General features: G+C 37.5%; 1 protein-coding gene across 1 annotated transcript in view; it reads left to right on the top strand.

The window, feature by feature from the left end:
* Positions 1–25,346, top strand: part of LOC308674776 (sodium channel protein type 2 subunit alpha-like) — a gene marked incomplete at both ends in the record, with an annotated part of 59,127 nt that overhangs the window by 18,013 nt on the left and 15,768 nt on the right. Inside the window, 7 exons of the mRNA XM_081339511.1 lie at positions 1,977–2,109; positions 4,258–4,496; positions 5,129–5,302; positions 7,735–8,091; positions 10,686–11,138; positions 22,346–22,463; positions 24,299–24,453. Coding sequence (XP_081195637.1) covers positions 1,977–2,109; positions 4,258–4,496; positions 5,129–5,302; positions 7,735–8,091; positions 10,686–11,138; positions 22,346–22,463; positions 24,299–24,453 — 1,629 coding nt within the window. The remainder of the gene's footprint in view (positions 1–1,976; positions 2,110–4,257; positions 4,497–5,128; positions 5,303–7,734; positions 8,092–10,685; positions 11,139–22,345; positions 22,464–24,298; positions 24,454–25,346) is intronic.

The following is a 25,346-nucleotide window of genomic DNA, read 5'->3' as shown; positions in this document are numbered from 1 at the left end:
CTTTTGGGAACGCAACCCTTGCCACACAGTGTGGTAAGAGCTGTGGGGACAAAGTGGCTAGAATGCTAGAATCTGTTACAGGCTAACTCTGCCCACTGTCTATAGTTTGATCCTAACAGGCTCAAGGTTTACTCATCCATCCTTTTGAGGTGGGTTGTTGAGGGCAATATGCTGACCCTGTAAATCACTCACGAGAGTGCTGTAAAGCACTATGGGGTGATATGTAAGTAAGTCTAAGTGTTATTTCTAGTGCTCTTGCTACTCAGTCCCCCAAACTGTGCACCCCTACTTACTCTCTTCCATTGCCACACCTGTTCCTATCTCTTTTTAATTCTCCCACGGGTGTCTGTCTCATTACCTTTCCTTAACAAGAAGGCACTTCTATCACAATAGAAGGTGAAGTATTCCATGCTCTGGCTACAAGGCCAGCATTCTCCCATGTTCTGTGGCACTACAGCCTAGTAAGTCCACTTCCTGAGGCAGCAGGCCTCCTAGGAACCAGCTTTGCAAAAAAGGCACAAAGGAAGGCAATAAATCTTGCCTACACTGAGCCTGTATACTGGAATGTCTGTGGGTTGTGGTGGTTTTTTTTGTCTGTTTATAGACATAAAACTTGTGTGGAGCTGCAAAAATTTACACTTAGGTAATGTGATTGGATGGAGACTATTGTGGGCAGAATGGAGGGTGAAATCTTACTATCCTGCCATCCATGCTAGGATCAGGACCTTCATTTGTTCTCTGTGAAAGAACCATTTTGTATTCAAGGATATGTTCTAAGATTAACATTCCCCTCATTAACAAGCCAAGCTTTTCTTCACTATATGGTCCTTCAACTGTATTAAAAACTCACTTCCCGATTTTAAAAAGGGATGCAATCACATATACCCCCATATTATGCTTGCAGCTCCATATAGTATCTTCCCTCTTTCTGGTTGGCATGCTGAAGCTCAGTGAAGTCATGTTTTTATTGCTAGGCTGATTTAGTGGCAAAAGAGCATGTAACAAGGTGTACCTGGTATAAATTTGTTATTAATTTTTTAAACAATTGTCCAGAATGGATTGCAGGCCTGGAGGAGCACTGGCACAAAAACATAAAGCTGTTTCCTAAAATGACTTCTGTTGCATGACCTAATTTTTCTTTCTGGACCCCCATGTGAAAGGTGTCCAGTTATCTAAGCATAAAACTAATTCTTCTAATCTGTAGCATGAATTTTCATGCTTAAATGAATATTCACGATCGTTTCAATTAATGTTGCAGTTCCACAGAAAATACGACTCATATTCACCAGTACATAGAAGACAATGGGACTAAGTTAATGGGATAGTAGTGACATAGCGTTGAGTGAGGCCACCATTTTCTGGAGATTTTTTTCCCCCTTATTGGGCAGTATTTTAACTTTTTTCACTTTCTTTTTTTAATATTTGTGTACAGTATGTGCCACCAGCACCCCATGTATTTCTAGAGACCTAAACCTACATTACATTATACTTTTTGTATATACTCCATTTCAAAATAGCAGGAAACTATGCCAAACAGATTCTACTTGCACAAAAAAGGATCCGCAAAACTAAATTTATAAATGTGCCGCCTGAGGCTATAGATTGACTCCTGCTAGAGTCTGGGTCAAGAACCTAATCCGTAATCCTGATCCAAGTGCGATTTGGGGAAACCTGAAATGTAGTTTCAATTATTATAGACGAGAACTTCAAACTAACATAGAAGATTTGCATGAGAGCCCTCAAGAGCTCCTGAGATGCAAGATGGCCTGTTGTAGAGGTGCAGGGTTAGTAGGTTACATGTACAAGCATAAAATTCAGTCTACTGTTGAAGTATGTTTAAGCTGAAGAAATATGGAAAGATTCAGGTGCATGTGCAGTAGCATGAAATTCTTGAAGTTATTTGTGGGGTTATATTTCTAGTATACTGTATATCTCTATAATCATCATGATAATTTAGTCTTCTTACTTCACCGTAGAGTAATGCTTCTGAGATGGAAAGCAAAAAGAGACGGTCCAGTTCTTTTCAGATATCGATGGATTTGCTAGAAGACCCCACCGTAAGGCAAAGAGCAATGAGCATAGCAAGCATTATCACAAACACGATGGAAGGTAGGTCTCTGCATATAGTTGTGTGCCTAATATAGGAAGTTTGCTATGAAACTTTTGATTTACTTCTCTGTTATGTATATGGAAAGATTTAAAAAGCTAATAAGATGCTAATCAAGGGGGAAAACTGCTTAATTAGGCTTTGCAGAGATTTGGACTCAGTCAGTTAGAAAATATAATTCAGGATGTGCATAGCACCTATAAAACTTTAAAACACTCTCCCTTTTCTTGGAGAGTGGGTCTTTGTGGTTCTGCTGATGTGCCATCATTGGAAAAGGTGTATCTGGCTTTAGGTGTTCCTAGCTGGTGCGACAGATTTAGGTGGAAGTAATTAAGAAATGAAAATGGAATGATGGTAGTACTGGTGGATGGTAGAGAAACACATTCATTGCTTCATGTCTGCATAATCACAGGAAAAATGCTGATTTGGACCATTCAAGATCTAATGTGTCGAACAATTCCCTTGGGCAGGCCTACAATCTCATGTTTCTTAAGGTAGCATTTTTTTTCTTAATAGTATATTTTATCATTTAAACTTTATTTATTTATTTATAATATGCTACCCACAAATAAAGTAACTCTGGGCAGCTTACAAAATAATAAGCAGTTAAAATTGGTAATGTCAAGTGCCAGGGAAATCAGGAGATTCAGGCAGTTCAAATGAGTATAAAAAATTATTAGAAGCTTAAGCCCTCTACAAGAATCTGGCCTACTAACAGTCAAGGGAAATTGGAGTTAAGAAAGGCATTCAAGGTGGGCTGGACTTAGATCTCTTATGGGCTTGCAGGGACTCATGAATGATGAAGCGTTTGACCCCTCTCTCCGGATCAACCTGGTCATCTACAGGTAATATTTAAATAAAAACTAAAACCAAGAAGATGGATAGTATGGAAGTGAAGTCCTCTCTCTTACATCTGCCTATTAAAAAAATTAGTATACCAGATGTATTTTTAGAAAAGGATTTTTTCAAGTACTAGAATAAACCGTGACAGCCTTAATTAACACCTAATTTTGATTTAGGTGTCTTGTTATAGTAAGAAAGAAACAGAGGGTGGAACAAATTCTACACACTTTTTTGAATTGAAGTTACATTTAGATCAATGGGCTCTCAGAGAAGAGCCCTACCTCATTATTGTCTTATATGGCTGCAGCTGAGCAATGGGGTGCAGGTCATAGAGTCCCCATTTGGGACAGGATTGTTCCATCATTTTTCCAGTCATCATACTCAAGATGATACAGGATATTTTTTATACAGTTTTGGGTTGTGCCTGTTCCTGTTGAAAAAGGCTCTACTCACAAGTCACTGACAGAAAAGTCATGCCCTGGTCTTCTCCTGGGTGGACTACTGTAATGAGTTCTACATGGGGCTGCTGTTGAAGAGTATCTGAAAACTTCAACTGGTGTAAAATATGGTGGCTTAGGCAGTTATGTGTGCCCCTAGGATGGCACATGTCACATCTTTGCTCTCCAAGCTTCATTGGCACCAGTTTGCTTCCAGATCCAATTCAAGATATTGATTTTGACCTTTAAAGCTCTTCATGGCATGGGGCCAGCTTATTTGAAAGACCACCTCCAACCAGTTACATCTGCCCTCTGTGAAAAGAGTTTTATTTGGTGTGACCCAGGAGGTAGGTAGCCTTTTCCACTGTGGTGCCCGTTCTGTGGACCACCATCCCTACCCCCACACCTTCAAGGTTAGATTGTCCCCATCCTTGATATCCTTCCAGATGTGCCTCAAAACATGGCTGCTTAAGGACCTCAAGGAAAAGATGGCTGCATTGTTTTAACAGCATTTTTTCTTTATTTAATAAATAATATTGCTTGATGTATTTTTAATTGTAATTGTTTTAATATTTTGATTGTACAGTAGTTTTTTATTGTGCACTACCTACAGTTGCTTTTCTGTGTAATGGCAGTAAATAAATAAAATATCCAGCACTTCATTCTTTGCCTTACCAACTGTTACAATATTTGTGAAATAGGTTTGCCCTTTTAAATATTTGAAATATTTGAAATGTGCTGTAACAGAAAATTAAATTAAGAAAATTCATAGAAATGAATCTGCAAATCAGATTTTTGGGAAGTTGTTTTCTGATGAGTGTAAATTATGAAATTAGTATAAGGTGTTGTTGTTTTTTCCAATTTCTTCAGAACTTGAAGAATCAAGACAGAAATGTCCACCATGCTGGTATAAGTTTGCCCATAGTTACTTGATTTGGAATTGTTCTGATAATTGGTTACAAAAAAAGAGAATTATTCGTTTAATTGTGATGGATCCATTTGTTGATCTTGGAATTACTATCTGTATTATTTTAAATACTCTGTTCATGAGCATGGAACATTATCCAATTGATGATTCCTTCAGTAGTATTCTTAAAAATGGAAATCTGGTAAGTCAAATTTATATTAAAGAATTTTATAATTCATAAACCTGCTAAACTTAAGGAAGCTTTCCAAAAATGAATCTCTCTAAACTTTTTGAAAATATAAATCTGAGTGAGACATTAGTCCCTTTTTAGCAGGAATAATCAATATAGCAAATAATATTGGTTTTTTCCATGATGATATTAAAATCCTTCCTGAGATTAAATCTGGAGTCTATTTTATGGAAATTGTGTATTTCCCATGGCCCTGTTCCTTCTTTTCAGAATTATAGTTCCAACCTTAGGACTATAGAGGGAATTTTGTTTGACTGAGAATTCTGGAATTTGAAGTCCCACAGATCTAGAAGGCTATTTTTGTATGATTGAAAGTTGTTAATTCATGTTGTTTTAAACAAACCCTTCCATGGTTCATGACCTGTCTTACACAGAACTTACCTGTGTAAGTTCTCCTGTACTTCAGCTCTTTTAAAATTATGTCCAGCCGTGTATTTCCTCAGCTGGGGCTGGAGCGCAAATGAGGTTTAAACATTTGTTTTTGTCACTGCATTTCAAGTATTGTTTCTTGAGTTGTATGCCTACAAACAACAAAATAATGCATGAAGTTTTCATGGGAATAACTGATTGCATTCTACATTTAGGTTTTCACTGGAATCTTCACTGCGGAGATGGTCCTCAAAATAATTGCCATGGATCCTTATTATTATTTCCAAGAAGGCTGGAATATTTTTGATAGCATCATTGTAACCCTCAGTTTAATGGAGCTGGGTCTTCAAGATGTGGATGGATTGTCAGTCTTAAGATCTTTCAGACTGGTAAATATCAAACCTGCAGGGGGATATTTTTTTTCAGCACAGCTGCAATATTCCTTAGGATAAAAATCCTATGTGGATTATGGACTTGGTGCATCTAACATATTGTGCAGACATCTGCAGATTAGCTCACTCAAGCAGGAAGACATATAATATCTCTGGAATTGACAGACACTATTTATCCTATCTGGAGATTGTTTTAATAGAGCAGCAGTTTTACATTAGAAAAGCCAAACTAGGATTTTCAAATCTGCCAAGATCTTCATTAGAGGTTTTGCAAACACTTGGATGGAATTTCCATGTGTATAATTATTTTCTTAGAGAGAAACGGGCTGATTTGACACATTGTCATTACATATATACTCTGCTGGGTTCTGATTAGGGGAGAATGAAAACTCCCTGTTGGGATGTGCATTTTGGAGGAAGCAACCCCTCCCCTCAAAAAATCCACTTCATCTGGAATAAGTTGAAAATACTGGAGGGATGTACAGTTCAGCAGTTTTCTCCAAAGGAAGCATTTTAGCCATGCTTACTAGAATAGAAAACCTGTGTGGAATACCTAAAGTTGAGAGAGATGGCTATTCTGTTTCCAACATTAATAGCATCTACCTACATAGGATATAACTACACAGAACATAAGTAATCTCTGTGATAGGCAAGTGTTTGGTATAGGAAGGGCAGATTAAAAGGAAGCAGAATAAGCTTTGTATTTTATTTTATTTTTAATCCCATTTATATCCCGCCCTTCTCCGAAGACTCAGGGTGGCTTACAATTTAAAGCACAAATCAATGTGCTTAGCAATAGCCTTCATTCTATGTATATGCCTGCTTATTAGAGCTTTTGCCCTCCCCCCCAAGCGGCATTATTACAAAGTCAGCTTATTGCCCCCAACAATCTGGGTCCTCATTTTACCTACCTCGGAAGGATGGAAGGCTGAGTCAACCTTGAGTCTGGTGGGACTCAAACCTGCACTAATTGCAGGCAGCTGGTGTTACTTAAGGAGGCATTAGCCCACTGCTCCACTAAGGCTCTTTCCTGGAAAGAACTCAGGATCCCTCAGGAATCAGAAATTTCTAGGCCATTCTGGAATTGCTTACAGCCTGGATTTCACAAGCATTCAGAATGGTTGGTAGCAAGCCCCTTCAAATGTAAAGCTTCTACGTTTATGGCTTTTTCCTATACACAAACGTGGAGAGGGAGGGGGGGAGAGAGAGAGGGAAAGAGAGAGCTATGTGTTTTCCTCTCACCCTTGAGACGGAAAGAAAACATACCCGTTCATTGTCCCCACAGCGTTCATAAGCTGCCTCCAAAACAAAGCTAGAAAAGTTGCTACATTCGCATGACAGGACAGTGGTTTGTGATGCTAGGGAGAAGCACAAGAGGTAAGGACCAGAAGCCAGACGGGAGAAGCAGAGAGGTTGAAACAATCCTTTCTATCTCAGATTTCCTGCTCTTATGGCCAGCAGCAGCTGAGGATAATGGAAGTAATGGCAACTTTCTGAAATTGCTACTAGAAACTTGGTAGGGTTGTTGGGACATTCTGTTGTCTCCAACAGCCAAAGCATAAATTGTGATGGAGACGGCAAACCCCATGGCCAAATGGGAGGGGCTCTACTGCAGTGGTCCTTCAAGTGACCCTGCAAGGGAGATGATGTGTTTCCCAGAGGAATCCTGATGGATCATCTTGATCTGAATTCAGCCTTGATTCAGCAGCCGGGCTGGTTGTACAATGGAGGTTCCTTGATGAGGGCATATCCTCAGCAAAAGGTTTAACATCCATTTTGATGCCGTGTGAGAAAGGTCTTGGGATGAGGCCTTTGTTTTCCCTCCAAAAATTGTGACCGGTAAAGAAAGAATATTGGATGGTTTGGTGTGTTTTTTTCTTTTTTAAAGCATTAATATGTTTTCTCGGTTTGTGCTAGCAATCAGTTGCACATCAACAATCAAAAAAGCAAGGACCCTAATGAAAACTGAAACATGAACATGTGTTAAAGAAGTCTGTGTTTTCAGAGCTGTAACTAAAGCCCGTTGTTCAGTATGTAACTTATTTAAGTAGAGCAGGGCACACTGGGGTTTTTTTCCCCCAATTTGGAATTTTTTTCTTTATTTTGAGTTTAGTTTGGTGAAATGGGGTTCACTTTTATGGTGACATAGAAGCAGAGTTCTGTATTTGTCACTTTTAAAAAATAGATTGGAGAATTTTAAGAGAGACAATAACAACAACAAAAACCCACTGCTGAAAATTGACAGCTTTGCAATCTGAGAGGGTTTGCGGTGTTATAAATAGGTATCGGAGGAGTGAAAATAATTCACAGGCTACAAGTTTACAGCTAATAGTATGTCCTGGTGCATTTTAGCCAGCCTGTACCAATTCCTCATTTATATAAATTATGTAAATTTCTCTTACATACAAATTCTTCGTTACTGTTTTCAGCTTCGAGTGTTCAAACTGGCAAAGTCTTGGCCAACTCTAAACATGCTAATAAAGATCATTGGGAACTCGGTTGGAGCTTTAGGAAACTTGACCTTGGTGCTAGCTATCATTGTCTTCATATTTGCTGTGGTTGGTATGCAGCTGTTTGGTAAAAACTATGACAGTTGTAAATGCAAAATTTCAGAAGACTGCACACTCCCACGCTGGCACATGAATGACTTTTTCCACTCATTCTTGATCGTGTTCCGAGTTCTTTGTGGAGAATGGATAGAAACCATGTGGGACTGTATGGAGGTTGCAGGTCAAGCCCTTTGCCTGACAGTCTTCATGATGGTGATGGTGATTGGAAACCTGGTGGTAAGTATCTATGGAGATTCTCTGTTATTCAGCTCACGGTTGTCCCAAAGGTCCTTTCCAAAGGATGAGGGGCTTTTTTGTTTTTTCATTGAAGACATTTTGCTTCTCATCCAAAAAGCTTCTTCAGAACTGCAAAACCAATCTTGAAGAAAAAAAAAAAAGAAAGTAGTTGCCTTTTGAAAAGCACCTTTGGAACTAGTGGTAAGTATTTGTAGACACTATTGTATACAGCTGTGATAGGATTGTTTCTACTGTTGTCTGATACTGTACAGCTCTTACTGTTGATGAGGTCAGTTAATTAGTTTTGTTCAGAAAACTGCTGTCACACATTCCCACCAAAATTTAGATTCCATGGGAGCTACTAAGAGTACTCTTTTAAAATATCTTTTGTATAATCAGAAAGTTACAAGGAATTTCAGGGATCCCAGTATTTTTCCCACCCTGTTGGTATAATGAATCTTTTATATCTTAATGTTAGCTTCAAATCTTCCAAAACATCAGATTTTCTTCTAAAACATCAAGATTCCATTTGATGTAAATTTTGGGAGACTCACTGTAACCAGTTGAGACCCGTTGTGCAGCACAATGTCTGCATGTGCTCCAAATTAGTAAAATACCCTAGAACAGGGGTGTCAAACTCACAATGTCACGTGACGTGTCGTGATGTATCGTGAATTTTTTTCCATTGCCGGCAATGGGGTGGCCGCAGTTTCGCCATGACGCATCTGGCCCCTAGGCCAGCAGTTTGACACCCCTGCCCTAGAAGTAGAAAACTCTTTCATGTCTGGCTTTTTATGGTTTATTCTCTTGATCTATGATGATGGTTGGTGGCATAGATAAAGAAATGCATGCCCACCAGAGAATAGGTGAAAAAGGAAATAGTCGGTGTCAAAGGTCTCCTGCACATGTAATTTTTTAATAGAGCAGTGGGTACAAAAGCTTGCGGTGACCATGCAGCATCAATATTTTCTCATTAAAGACACTTAACTTCTTTAAGAAGGATTAGAGCATATACCTGTATGTGTGTATAATTATGCTTCTGCAGTTCTCCATCTATCCCAAGTTCTCACCTCTAGGCTATTTCAGGTAGTCATTTAATTAAAACCTTTTAGTGTAGTTTAATTTCAATTTTACCAGTTTTCTAAGACTATTGAAAAAAGCATTCAGAATTTACAACACCAGCCAAATACTTTAGTGACTGTATCTCAGGGAGGTAGAGCTGTTTCCTGTTTCAAATTATATGATGGATAATATACTAGTACCACAGATATTCCGTGCCCGTTATATAGGCAGATAGATGTTTAAAAATCACTGAGGTGGTTGTTTATGATGATATCTTCTGCAACTTTAGATAGCTGTCAGAGCCTTAAAGTGCTGTGATGGGTACAGTGTTGATTATGACATAATGCTAAACTTAAAAGTCTATGCAACTCAAATTCAAATATTGCACCTTCGATTTCCTCTATCGTAATTGGAAAAATATGATGGGCAATCTTGTTTCTGTTTCAAGTAACTAAATTATATAAGGGTGTAAGTTTATACATATGTTGTATATAGCATATTTAAATGTGTGTCATGCATGTGTACACTTTTGAGAGCAAGCAATAAAATGTTCATTTTTAATGTGCGCCAATGTGCCCACAGTAAAAAATGATAATAAATGTTATAATATCTCATTTTACACCTTTATAGGCTTCATAAACAAGGCCAGAATATTTTATTACTTGCCTGGTTAAAACATAGTAAAATATTACTACTTTACTATGTTTTAACAGTTTACAGTACAGACATAATTTAGTACAGACATAAAGTTATGTGTGCCAATGTGCCCACAGTAAAAAATGATAATAAAGGTTATAATATCTTATTTTACACCTTTATAGGCTTCATAAACAAGGCCAGAATATTTTATTACTTGCCTGGTTAAAACATAGTAAAATATTACTACTTTACTATGTTTTAACAGTTTACAGTACAGACATAATTTAGTACAGACATAAAGTTAGTTAATGTAATTGATTTCAAGAGGAAGGGAAACTTGTGATCTCAGATAAGAAAGTGTGCAAATGTTTTAGAAATTACATTGGTTCAAAAAGTCACCTATGGGAGAGAGAAATTCCCAACATATCTAGCTTGGACCCTAGCAGGTCTGTATTTTAGTTATTTATTTGTGTTCCTTCTGTCCTTTTCATCACACAGATTTTCCTTGCTTTTTTTCTACAAGTTAATTTGTTATTTTCCAACCACTATACCATTCCATTTTATTTTCAAAAACAAATGCTGATGTGATGTTATCAACCAGCCAACTTACATTCTATTATAGAATTTTTTTTAATGGAATCAGCCTCCTATTCTGGTTAAAGACTCTTTTTCTCTCCCCCTGCCCCCCCCTCACACACACAATCATGCAATGTAATTTTATGTCTGCCAAAGTTGAAAACCTAGGGTCAGTAATTGGGTGGGTTTTTTATTATAATCAGAAACTAAAAGGTGAATGCATGCAATTGGTAGAAAGTAAAAAACAAGAAGTCAAAATTATTAACTAGAGAGGGGGGAAAAATCTAATTAATTTATTTCCCTACTCCATCCTCCAGCTGCTAAACCTCTTCCTGGCATTATTATTGAGTTCTTTCAGTTCAGACAGCCTTGCTGCTCCAGAGCAAGAAACTGAAGCAAATAATCTACAGATTGCTATATCAAGAATTCAGAGGGGAATAAATTACGTAAAGAGGAAGATGTGTGAATTTGTGCAAATTGTTTTTTTGCAAAGATGCAAGGACACTTCTGGATTAAGTGCAGCTGATCAACAAAATGTTAAGAAAGATCAGTGCATTCCCAACCATACCATAGTGGAGATCAATCAACCTTTTGGTTATCAGAGGTCTAGAATAATGACTACCAGCTGCATGGACAACAGTGATCACATGTCATTCATAAATAACCCAAATCTTACTGTGACTGTACCAATAGCAGTGGGAGAGTCTGATTTTGAACATTTCAACACAGAGGAACTTACCAGCATATCTGAACTTGAAGAAACCAAAGAAGTAAGACATTATTTTATACAGTAATACTGTTTTATATGCTTGAGTTATTTTTCTGTATATATCATAGTGCCATTAGCTTTTAAAGGTATGCTTAATTTTTCAATAAAGTAAAATCTATTTTTATTGGACTAATTGGGAGAGGAGCTGTTCATGCATGCATGGCCAATAGAATTGAAAAGCAGAGCATTGCAGCAATTTACTTCATTTGTATCATTTGTTTAATGATACGATTACACAAATGACATAAATAACTGGAGAAATTTGGTCTGCTCGATATGAAGTCTGTTGTGTTAAAATCTGGTAAATTGGGATTTCTTTGAAATTACTGATTTTAATCTACATATTAGTATTGACTTGTGACCATTAAACAGTGACAACCTAATTATCTTTTCACCATGTAATACAAAACTATGCATGGTATGTGTCCTTTCATTCACAGAATGGCACCTAACATGTACCTGCAAATTGTTGAGTTTCAGAGATGTCCTAAAATTTAACATATTTGCAAAGAGTTGAGTGGAATATTGAAAGTTAGGGAGGAGATGCTGTGTGGAGCAAGACACACACCATGCCAAAAATGGAAGAATTCTGTCAACATGCTGTTCTTGAGTGCTGTCTACAAACTTCAAATCAATGGCTGAGTTAGGTTCATTAAGGTGACTCATTTTGGTAGTTTTTTTTCCTCTAAAAAAGGGACACGTGACAGGACCCAAAAATAAAACTCAAATGAAGCACAGTCACTCACACCTCTAATGGTACTTGGCTTAGAAGATTACTTTTAGTTCAGAAATGATATTTTGGTAAGGCAAGTGATTCTTCCAGGATGATTCAAGACAATCTGACACCATCTATGTGTTCAAAAGATTTATCACTAGTATGAAATCAAAATATATTGCAGTTAAATCATTAAAAAGTCATATACATTTTTAATAGGCAAAAAGTATATGTGGAAAAGATTATGGCTTTGTATAATCTAGGCAAACCACTTTATGTTTTAATTGGGCAATTATTTAATCCTTTTTTAACTTTTGTATTTCTATTTATATGCCCTGTTCACCGCCCTGAGTCCTCCGGGAGAAGGGCGGTATATAAATTTAATAAATAATAATAATAATAATCTGAAGTCTGTGGTGACTTCTCATAATTAATTTTCATAGAAACCTCCGTAACTTTTAGAGTTATTTTTCAGCCCAAATATCTAGGAGATATATCTTTAACAAAATGCTGAAATGAGCTATGTATTGACTTAATAAATGTATGAATATAAAATTCTGTTGTGTTTGAAGTAGGAACTACCATGTTTCCCCAAAAATAATGTTTCCTCGGGTCTTATATTTATTTTAGGGCCAAAAGACCCATTAGGGCTTTTTTTTGGGGGGGTCTTATTTTTTCCTAAGGCCTACATGTGGGATGAGCCTCCCGCAACAGCCAACCTGACTCTGGGCAAGCCGAATTGCTTTACACAGGGGGAGGTGGCACGTTGCAGGAGGACAACTGCAAAGGGTGCATGCGATTCCTGGAAGCTCTGAGCGCTGTTTTTTGTGCCATTCAGTTTCCCACCCCACCCCAGCCAGGCTGATCTGGTGGGCAGGATTGCCTTCCGTCTTTATGTAGGCAAAAAGTATATGTGGAAAAGATTATGGCTTTGTATAATCTAGGCAAACCACTTTATGTTTTAATTGGGCAATTATTTAATCCTTTTTTAACTTTTGTATTTCTATTTATATGCCCTGTTCACCGCCCTGAGTCCTCCGGGAGAAGGGCGGTATATAAATTTAATAAATAATAATAATAATAATCTGAAGTCTGTGGTGACTTCTCATAATTAATTTTCATAGAAACCTCAGTAACTTTTAGAGTTATTTTTTCAGCCCAAATATCTAGGAGATATATCTTTAACAAAATGCTGAAATGAGCTATGTATTGACTTAATAAATGTATGAATATAAAATTCTGTTGTGTTTGAAGTAGGAACTACCATGTTTCCCCAAAAATAATGTTTCCTCGGGTCTTATATTTATTTTAGGGCCAAAAGACCCATTAGGGCTTTTTTGGGGGGGGTCTTATTTTTTCCTAAGGCCTACATGTGGGATGAGCCTCCCACAACAGCCAACCTGACTCTGGGCAAGCCGAATTGCTTTATACAGGGAGAGGTGGCACGTTGCAGGAGGACAACTGCAAAGGGTGCATGCGATTCCTGGAAGCTCTGATCGCTGTTTTTTGTGCCATTCAGTTTCCCACCCCACCCCAGCCAGGCTGATCTGGTGGGCAGGATTGCCTTCCGTCTTCCCTGCCGCTGCATTGGCAGCTGACGCTACCCTTCCGATAGGTGGTGTGGCGATTGGACAGCAGCCATGCTGCAAATGGGGATAGAGATAGACCATCCCACAAAGCGCCACCGAAATCAGTGAGGCAAACGCGCACACAGATGCCGCGCCAAAAACAGCATAATGAAAAACAGTGCTTGGAGCCTCCAGGGGCTGCAGGGATCTGCGCGCGCACTAATTACTGTACAATAATAATCAGGCAATAATATCATCGTCATTTTAGCTGTTGTCTAATATTTTATCTATTTAGATTTATATTCCTTCAGGAACTCAACTGATCTACCTAGATATCTTTTCTCCCTCACAATAGGGATAGGGACTAATTATATGTCACCCTGTGAGCTTCCATGGTTAAGGATGGATTTCAACTTGAATTTCCCCAAACTTAGTTTCAAATCTTAACAATTAGATAATGGAACTAGGATTCCGCCCTAGTGCAGAAAGGCAGGCGGCTAATAAATTATACAAGTAAATAAATAAATATCAGGTGTCTTTTTCTCTATAAGTAGACCTGCCTCATTCTCCAAGAATTCTGAGCATGGAATGTTATTCACCTTCACTTCTCTATTTGTGGATATAAATTGTATCCTGTCCTCCAAGTAGGGAAGCGTCTTCATTGTTTATAAGCTGTTGGCAAACACTGAATGCTGTAAGAGATGAGACTAATGAGGGTGGGAGCCAAAAACGGCATTCCCCGTTTCTTCCTCTTCCTGCCAACTCCTTTCTCTTTATCTAACTATCTAGTAAGCTGTTCTTGCCAAACGTCTGTTAACAAACAGTCTTTATTTCCAAAGTAGTTCAAGTGCCACTTGATGTTCTAGTATTGTACATCATCTTCTCCTGCTGAATCACTTTCAGTCACAAAAGGCACTTGATACCAACATGATTATGGGAGGAAGGGACAGAGAATAAGGTACGAGAGAACAGTGGGTTAACAATTTATATTTTTTTTACCCCAAGTTCAGAAGCTTTGGACAAACATAGACAAACTTTACTTAGACTTTATTAGATTAATGGAAATAATTTGGCTTCAGATCAAATTTTATTCACATTATTGCTTTTTCTTATTGTAAATAAGATTGGCTGCAAATTAGGCAGTGAATGTAATGTTTGTATAATACTGTATAAAGTTCAATATCCAACTTCAGAGATGCACAGGAAAAGAAGGGAGCTGAAGGCCACAGTGACTTATCCTACATATAATGAACATATTGTATTTATGTATTCATTTCCTGCTTTTATTATTTTCATAAATAACTCAAGGCAACTGTCATACTTAACATTTCCTTCTTCTATTTCCCCCTGTTCTGTTTATTAAGCAGTTAATGTCCCACGGTGTCTGTGTGAGTTTGCTGGAGTATCCCAGTGTTGCATAGCTGACTTTCTTTTTTCTTAATCCTACAACAATTTTTCAAGAGGAAAATTTCCGCCCTGTAGAAAAGTGTAATGCACAGATTCATCTATTTGGAATCAATTTGTTTTGGTCTAACAGATATTTTTCTGGGATTGCTCTGTGGAGGTTTCCACAGCAGCCAGTATTCCTTTTGGTTGATAACTTTATTGAAGTCTTTAACAAACATAGTAAAACTTTTTTAATATTTAAGTTTTGCAAACCACGTCAAAGTTGACACAAGCTAATGAAGTGCAGAAAAAGTAAATAAAGAAGAAAGGAAGAAATAATAGAATCTTCCAATTACTTTTGCAGAAAATATAAGCATATTTAAAAAAAATTCTATTACTGTATGATTATAAAAAAGTTATAAACATTAGTAAAAATGAATATAAACTAAACTAGAAGAAAGAAAAATAAAAGTGCAGAAAGTGCAGAATAAAAAAAGGTAAAGGTTCCCCCGCACATGCGTGCTAGTCGCTTCCGACTCTAGGGGCCGGTGCTCATCTCCGTTTCAAAGCCGAAGAGCCAGCGCTTGTCCAAGGACGTCTCCGTGGTCATGTGGCCGGCATGACTAAACACCAAAGGCGCACAGAACACTGTTACCTTCCCACCGTAGTGGTCCCTATTTTTCTACTTGTATTTTTACGTTCTTTTGAACTGCTGGGTTGGCAGAAGCTGGGACGAGTAACAGGCACTCTGCTACACGGCACTCGGGATTCAACCCACCAAGCTGCCGACCATCTGATCGACAAGCTCAGCGTCCTAACCCACTGAATAAAGAAAAGAAGAGGAAAAAAGGCAACAAAGACAATAATGAAGAAGTGTTTCCAACCTTCATCACACCAAGCATAAGCTAGTATATTAACTTTTCACCCTCTCTTAAAATTACAAATAAAAAAAAATCTTCTCCCCATAGCCTAACGTTTGAAAGTAAACCCAATCTAGAAATCATCATCTTTTCAATCCTAATTCAGCAAAAAGTCCAGTAGGGACTTTTGCCAGAAATATCAAATAAATAGCTTATCCAGGCCTGGTCAAGTAGCCCAACTTTGTATTCTCTCTTTTTTCCTCTGCAAATCTTGACTTTTAAATCATTCCAACGGCATTTCAGGATTTGATGTTTCATCACTCTTTGGATTTAAAAGGAGTCTTCAAAGGCTTGACCAGCCTACTTTGTAAATCCCATAAAGAGGCATTTTCCAGGATTTCTTGTCACAGCTGTTTTCATGCCCAGATTTTTTTGATTTGCGTTTGATACTCCTGTTTTGGTAATCTTGATTTTATTGCCTTCCGTGCTTGTCCTGACTCTATAATGTCTGTGTCAGGTAAATGGTTTTTTTTTTTTAGTTTTTCTCTGTATTTTCTAAAAGTATATCTACTCAAGTCTGTATCCTTATTGCGTATTAGTTATTAATATTTCAGTCCATATTGCAAAAACTTTCTTAAAAGATAAAATTATAACTGGCTTAGTCATTTTAACTCTTTTCTGCCTGGTCCTTTAGTTCCCTCTAGTGTCCATTTGTAGGCTTCATCAAGCCTCAATTCCTAATATAGGTTTAGTTCCATTTCAGTCATTTTCCATAAGTATATTGAATAAATTATATATTTATTTTTGAAATCTTCCAGCAAAAATAATCAATATTCCAAATCACTCTGGTCTCCCATCTATCTAAAACTTTGTTGGTTTATTTATTTATTTATTTATTTAAATAAACATCCTCTCTTTTTTTGCTTTTTGCCATTACTTTTGGTTTTTTGTATGTTATTTTAAATTCTTAAGTGTCTGCTTAAAATTTCTTAAATCCAAAGAAGAAAATAAAACTTACCAGGTGTCACAGATTAAGCTCCCTGTTTTGAAGATCTCTAATGTCCATAAAATGGTTAAATTGAACATTTCCAAATGTAAATAGAAAGTTCTGCTGACTTAGTGTCCTTACCAAAGGCTCCACCGCTGAAGACAGCAAAGATGTTGTTTCCCTCAGCTCCAGGTGCTCAAACCAGTGGGAGATCTGTATTTTATGGTTTCCTGGAAGGAAGCTGCCATTCAGAGCACTCAAGGTGATCTCTCTATCTCTTCTTCAGAGAGATTTGAAGGCCTCATCTACTCGTCCATTTTTAGTTTTTCACAGCAGTTGTCATCTCTGCTCATTCACACAGGCATCTTCAGTCAGCCATGGTTTATACAGAAGCCACAGCAAGCAATATTGTGTATTTTTTAAAATTGAGTTTTCATTTACTTGCTATGTTTGCTTACTGTTCACAGGCTTTTGTTTTGAATATTTTCGTAGAAATATTTGAAAACATACACATCACATTTACTGAAACAGAAACAAACCAATTACTGGTTTCTTCAACCCTGTTTCCTATCATTCTTATTTCTCACAGGACTAGAATCAAGCAGGATCTGGTGCTTTTAAACAAGGCAGATCATCATGTGTCATCTCTTTTGAACAGGTTGTCTTAGCAAATCTACATGTTCAGTGTTGAATAAAACTTGACTGGCATGCACGCTAATAATTTACAATATATCTGCCACTTTCATCCATTGCAAATGAACAGAAACGTGTATGAATTGATCTAGTATTTGAGTCATGTGACTTGCATTACAGCATGATCAATGCCCAATATTCACCATGTCTATCGTTACATAGCATTTTAATGCATGGTCTATGGATCTACTTTGTCTTGGATTATACATTTCTGATAGGCCTTGGGTTTAAAAGAAATTCTGATTTTAATAAAATCATTGATTTTATCCAGTGGTTTTCTCCATAGGAAATCAACTACTGAACATAACCTAATTGAATATCATAATGTTAAAATTATGTAATATTTAACTTTCTAGTATTTTCAATGGACTTTTTTTTGCTTAGCTTAAGTTTTTTGCTGAGCCTTATAGAGTAGAAAACAATAAATTACATACAGATTTTGATGGTACGGATTAATTTAAAGTTTTTGTCCATAAACCATCAAGGTTGTGTTAAATTTATAACATGATTGCTACATGAATAATAATTGACTATGTCCAATTAGAACAGGTCTTTCTATAAGTATAAAACTATGCTAAGTATGACTAACTATAACTACAACTATAACTATAGGTACTAGGAGGTAAACCTATCCTGAAAAGTGCCTAAGGTAAATTCCATGTTCAATCATAATTTGAGTGTTTTTAAACATAGAGAAAAAGACAAGTTCTCTAAGTTTTATTAGAGTTCTGGGTGCATAACTCAGAATCTGTAGATAGCCTGCTAAGACATCAGGCATAGCCTCTTATAGCACCCCAGCTTCATCTGGCAAATGTTATGGCATTACAGAGGTGCCACTCAAGCACGTGTATTATTTCCATAATCACTGCTGCCTTCCCTTCCCTTTTCCTTTCCCCATCCTCTCCTTTGTCCTTGCACTCCTGGCTTGGCCTCCCCGTCCCCAATCCTCTTCCTTTCTCCGCACTTCCCGTAGCTTTCCTACTACACTACAGCAAGAAACTTGTGTAAAAGGTGGAGAACACATTTTCACAGTTCTTGTTGAACCATTAAATTCGTCTTTCTATTCTAGCTTTTGAACTCTCCTTGCTGGCCTGATGAACTCCATTTCATAGTATTTTCATGTTGAGAAATTGGTTTTCCTGATTCCGCTGGGTTCAGGAAATAGACACAGTTCCTCACTATTATTACTCCCCAGAACGAGAACTGGCCTGGCTCCTGGCTTTCTCCACCAAACAGGGAGATTATTACAACTGATGATCTGGTGATATAAGCTGCCATAGTCAATCACAAATCTTTTCTGTTTCTGATCCAGGGATGGAAGGCTCCAGGATGTATGTGCAGGGTATCATATTCAATTTAAAGTGGGGAAGGCAAGGCCTAGTGAGAAGCTGACTCAGTGAGATGAGGAAAAAAATAATATCATGGGGAAAGAAGAGTTGGGATGGGGAAGGTTGAAAAAACGGTGGAAATGAGAACTTCATTACTCTGGAATGCTGTGGCACCATTCAGATCTGTTCTCAGATGTTCTGCTGAAGAACTGAGAAAAGGGCTGAGGTTGAAGGATAAAGAGGAAGATGGGAGTAACTATTTATTAAACAATTAAAAATAATCTGAAATTATCTAGCATGATATACATATCTAGCTACGTAAGCATTTTCTATTACCTTTGTTTTATAATCCAGTTCAGAATACGTCCAGTCGTTCTCGTAACATTTGGTAAGAAAAAAGTGCATATTAGAATGATGAAAGCAAAAACATTACAGCTCAGCCTACAGTAATAAGGAGAGAGAGAGATGATTATTTTAACATAGACACAATCCTTATAGCTCCCTTGTTGTGAGCACTTCGCAATTGTTATATGGCCTGTTTTTCCAATAACAGATAAATCATTTTGTGTAACAGACAAGGAACTGAATACAAGTGTCTTCCCTCAGGCAGTTTATCAGCTCTTTGGTCATCTGAATGGGAAAGTTTCCATTTCCTCAGAAAGTAGCAGAAGATTAAATAATATGCATTCCTGCCCAGTTACAGAGGAGGGATTGTTGTAATGAATCGTTCAGGGGGGGAAACTAGAAGCATTGACCAAATTGGCATCCCCATTGTCTCCTCACTTCCATGTTCAAGCACCCATCTTGGTTTTTGAAATCAATAATGCCATAGAAATGTTTGCCTTGCTCAGATAACCAGCTGAGGCTTTCCCCAAGAGTTGGGAGATCTCCGATAGCATTCTTCCCCAGCCAAGATGGGAGAAAATGTTCCTATGACATAATTTGTTCTAGCCATCAGTGATTAGGACAAATGCTGTCAAAAGTTCAGAGAACCCAAGGCTTACGCAGCCTTGTCAGCTCTGTGAAACAGAAGTTAAAACTCTAGTGGTTCTCATTAGGAGATTGTAGAAGGTATATTTGAATATCTAGTCTAGTTTGTTTCACCCCGGTAATTATAGGAAGACAGTTTCAAGGAAGACAACATAGCACGATGATACAAAGACTTTCCCTTGTGAAATATCATTGCATGGGTTGGATAATGCAGCCCAGTCATGCTGTGGCAGATAAATAGCCTTTTGTTATAAATACATATTTTGTTTTCATTCACTTTGTACTCATGGCCTTCCTTTAAAAAAGGGGGGGGGGAACTGAATGAAAAACACTATAAATTTACAATTGTGTGTATTTTTATTTTAAAGAATAAAATATATTTTAGTTTGTATCTTTCAAATTAAAAAAGGAAATTGGATTGCACCAATAGTGGTATGAGTGATCCTGTATTGTTTTAAATATGCTTTCATCATTCATTATATTCATCCAGCTGTGTAGCACTGAACTCATTTCTGATGTTATACTTTATGGTAATAACATTGCAACAGATTGGAAAACACCATTACCAAAACTAATTTGCTTTATTTTGGAAATTCATATAGGTCAATTGTTTATCCAGTTTGCATCAGTTCTGTACTTGCCCAGAATGCCACATTAAATCACATTGCATATGTGATGATGTTTTCAAGATTGGTAGATATCAAATCCGTATAGTCACAGTCTGAATTTTTTTCCCCAGTAACAATCTGGATATCTATATCTATATGCGTACCAAAATAACAAATAGTTTTTAAATGTGCAGAAATTAACACATTTGTGCTTCCGCAAGAAAGAATGCAAAACAAAGGGCTGTTGGAATGCAATTTATTTGTTATCTTTCACTGTAGAGATGTCAGTGTTGCCTTGGCTATATTGGAAACAAAATGGTTTATCATCTGTGATACTTGTTCAGTATTTTAGCACTGTTTTTCCTAGCTCAAGTGATCTTCAATTAAACAAAATGTTTCAATGATAGGAAGTGGCAAAGTGACATTATAATACGTAAGTGTGTGAATAGCAGACAAGACATCCCATTTTTATCACCAGCTTTGCTCAGGTAGGAATCTGAAACGTCCATTAGTTCTTATGAGGTGTCAGCAGATAACGGGAAGTGCTGAATGTAAAACAAGACCATTGACTGAGACATAACTGATTTTTTCTAAAAGGGATAGTGACTGACAAAAGTAACAGAATGGAATATTTACTGATGCCAACACTTTTTTGAAAGATTTCTTCTCATCTTCATGAAGTATAATTAAATTATGCTGAGCTATAGAAATAATACCTATTAAAAAATAGTAGATGTTTCTAGGTATTTCCCCTCTGGAAAGTCGAGTATACCACACTGGGTATGCAATGGTTAGGCCAAAGGTGACTTGATATCTCCTTGGACTTCTAATTGTCCAACTGAAATACAGGGTAGTACTTGTTCAGCAACAACCTTGTTTAGCAACAGTGATGAAAAACCTAACGTAGCAACCGATCCTCACATTTATGCCCTTCTCAGATCTGCAAAGCAAAAAAAAAAAAAACCTGAAGAAAAATTGTAAACCCTGTCAGGCTTTCACTTAGTGACTGCTTTGCATAATGACTGAATCGTTGGTCCCATTGTTGTTGCTAAATGAGAATTGACTGTAAGTAAAACACTTCTCATTCCATTTTCCTCAATTAGGTTACTGGAAAGGAATCTTTGAAGAGAAACCCAGTATAGCTTTCTAGAAGCTTGGCTGTAATACCATTTATAATTTTCTGAAATATGCCGAGTGCTAATTCTTAGCATATGGCTGCTTGCTTGACTCACTATTTTGCATATAACTCATAGAATAGAATAGAATTTTTTATTGGCCAAGTATGATTGGACATGCAAGGAATTTGTCTCCAGTGCATAGCTCACAGTGTACATATAAACATCAAGTAATAGGACATAGGTCATAAATCATAGTTGCAGTCATTAATCATAAGTTACAAACAACAGTTGACAAATCATAAGAAACCAATAGGAGAAGATAATAGGAATGATGAAAAGATGAGAAATGAGACAATGCTCTGGGAATTAAGGGTTCAGCAGAGCAAAGGCACGGCGGGGGTGGGGGGGGGAAAGGACTTTCTTTATGTCTGGTTGCTTTGGCATGCAATGCTCTGTAGCAGCATCCTGAGGGGAGAAGTTGAAATAGTTCGTGTCCAGGATGTGAGGGGTCTGTAGATATTTTCTCAGCCCTCTTTCTGGTTCATGCAGTATACAGATCCTTAATGGAAGGCAGGCTGGTTGCGATTGTTTTTTCTGCAGTCCTAACTGTGTTGAGGTCTGTACCTGTCCTGTTTGGTTGCTGTGCCAAACCAAACAATTACTGTGGTACAGATGACAGACTCAATAATTCCTCTGAGTTGATGCAGGAATAACATTCTTTGTTGTCTCTTTTTAAATGATGGTTCTAATGTTAGGTGTTCATTTCGGTCCTTGAACCTAGAAGGACTCTACTGTTGATACTGTGTTGCCTAACACTAAGAGTGGTAGAAAAGGAGTAGGTCCTCTTAAGTTTGAAGTTTGCTTATCCCTGAAAAGCATCACAACTGCATGCATAACTTCCATTCAGAATAAGTATTGTTTTCTTTAAAATGCCTTGTGGGATTTTATTTGCAGAAAACAAGTCTTTGTAGCTCTACCGAAGGTAGCACAATTATTTTTGCATCTGTTGGAGACAAAGAATCTGATGCTGCAACAAAAGGCCCACCACAACCAAGACCATGTTTTACTGATGGTATGTATCAAAGGGACCAACTTTATTGTGGTGATTGTAAATTGCTGTTTAGAGACTGCAAAGGAAGAAGTTTCCTATTTATTTATTTTCTTTCTGTGATTAAATAGAATGCAAAAAAGATTGTGGGGTGTTTTAACCAATAAAAAAGTATAGAAGGTATGGGAACTTGCCTTAGAAATATATTTAGTTACTGTTTGTTTAACCTGGGTAAGAAAGAAATAACCAGCCTCTGAAGAGGTAGTAGTAACAATGACAGTGTAAGTAGAGGGGCATGTTTCTAGAAGCCAAAAGCGCAATTGTGAAGAGTGGGGCTTAAATTACTTAATGCAGTCTTAAGAAATTGTAATAATGAATATAGCCACTGCAGAATCAAATCTTTTATTCATAACTGCAAAGCTTAAATCTTATATATCTTTCTCCCTTCCTTACATAATAATGAACGTCTTGTTGCTTGTTTCTTAATTATGGACATGGAGGGCACTTGTACCATGATTTAATAACAGTCCTGTCTGGTCTTAGCTTTCTGGCCTTGCCAGCCTCAGTCTTCACACTATTATTTCTGAAAATACATGCCATTTATCCCTCATAATTTGCAATCAATAATGCAGTTGGAGTATTGGGAAAATGCAATATGCCTACAAATGGAAAAGTAAAACATGTTCCAGGCAAGAAAGCAAACAACTAGACTTGTTATCTTTACCTCTCTCTCTCTCTCTCTCTCTCTCTCTCTCTCTCTCTCTCTCTCTCTCTCTCTCTCTCTCTCTCTCTCTCTCTCTCTCTCTCTCTCTCTCCCTCTCCCTCTCCCTCTCCCTCTCCCTCTCCCTCTCCCTCTCTCTCTCTCTCTCTCTCTCTCTCACACACACACACACACACACACACAGGGACCATTTGAAAAGATTGCTTATTTCCCTGTGGATTCTTAAAGATTCCCCAGATCTTTAGGAGGAATGTCTTAGAAGAAACCTGAACCAACCTTTCTAGCTCTCTAAATTCAGTGCCATGTAATAATCTATCATGCATGCTGAATAAATTCAGCATTTAGTACTAGTGATTTATAGAATTTAATTGGATATGTGAATCTGAGATAAGTGAGTCTAATGCTGATTTAAAGATAAACAGCACAAAATTACTTTTATCATGTTCTTCCCTCAAAGACAACCCAAGTTATCAAGGGGATTGTATTGTTTCTTCCATCTTTTTCTTCATACGTTGAGTGTTGACAAGCTGTAGCCACGGCTTTAGAATATGTAAAATATGTAAGAAAAGACTCCAGAAATTAATGAGCAGAAATAGTGTAGTAAAAAAAGCAAATCCCATTGGTGTCTTTGGCTCCTACTTGTACCTAATAAAAATTTATTCCAAATCATTAGGGTTCAGACAGAACTTCTGCAGACATGTTACTGTTGTCAAAATGATGAAACTCACCCTGTACTGTTGTGAAACTAGCTTTGCCCTTTTGTGTGTGTAGGCAGCTATAGAAGGTACATACCTAAAGGGCAGAGCTTGTGTCATCACAATACTGTAGGACTCTGTTTCAACATTTGACATGTTTGGGACACCTCTGGGTTAAGGACATTAGATTAGCGGGGAAGGTGGCCCAGGAACTTGCAGAGGAAGTGGAATCTGAAAAAAAAAATCTCCTTCCCTTCTGTTTGCTAAGACTTTTGCTAAATTGCCATTTTGTCAATTAATAGAAACTCACACTTTCCATGTGCTAAACACAATTCTGGAAACAATTTGCAGAGGTTTCTATAAAGAGTTTGGGTTATCATAGGTAATGGTTATTTTTTATGACTTACAGTAAGTTTGTTTAATGCAAATATTCTGTTTTCTAGGCTGTGTACAGAAATTCAGATGTTGTCAGATCGATATAGAATCCGGGAAAGGCAAATGCTGGTGGAACCTTCGCAAAACTTGCTTTAAGATAGTGGAACACAATTGGTTTGAAACCTTCATTGTCTTCATGATTCTTCTAAGCAGTGGTGCTTTGGTAAGTTGAAAGAATTCCATATCCAATTGGAAATGAAACAGTTGTAGGATAATCAAGTTATCTAGGACAGGGGTCTCCAACCCCCGGTCTGTGGACTGGTATCAGGCCGTGGCATGCCAGCAACTGATCCGCACAAATAAGCAAAGCCCCATCCATGGGATGCAGTCAGCACACAAAACCACGCACTCTCCAGTCCACAGAAAAACTTTCTCCACAGAACCAGTCCCTGGTGCCCAAAAGGTTGGGGACCTGTGATCTAGGAAAACTGTTGCTTGTGGTACAACAGCATTCCATATCACTTCACATATATATGCTTCCAAGTTCTATTGCTTGTGAAATTAAGTAAATGAACTAATTGTAGGGGCAACCTTGATATTTATACAAATGAAATTGAGTGTGTGACCGCTAAGAAGGGAGAGGCTTATGGTGACATCCTGGTTATGAGGAAAACTAGTCTGGTAGTATCAGTGGTCACTTCAGCATCAAATAGAACCTTTCATTTAATTTATGTAATATAGAGACAGATGGTGGAGGACAGGAAGGCCTGGAGGAACGTTGTCCATGGGGTCGCGATGGGTCGGACACGACTTCGCAGCTAACAACAACAAACAACAAATATAGAGACATATGAAATCATATGATACCTGTACATGTTTCATATGTTCTCCTCTTACAGCTTTATTATTTCTTATTTATTTTTGCCTTGCTTCATTTTGTTAAAAATAGCTGGCTAAGGTTAAAAAAATTTCTCTAGGTCACCAAGGTCCTAGTAGTTCTTTGTCATGATGTTGTTGAATAGATTAGAAAGGATGTGGTAGAACCTGCCTCATTTCGAACAGATTCTTTCTGGAAGCTCTTTTAAGACACAAATACAGTATTTTAAACATGTATAA

The sequence above is a fragment of the Vipera berus genome, assembly GCF_964194415.1.
Source record: "Vipera berus genome assembly, chromosome: 1".
Lineage (NCBI taxonomy): Eukaryota > Metazoa > Chordata > Lepidosauria > Squamata > Viperidae > Vipera > Vipera berus.
Note: the sequence above shows the minus strand (reverse complement) of the source record. Positions and strands in the feature narration are given on the sequence as shown.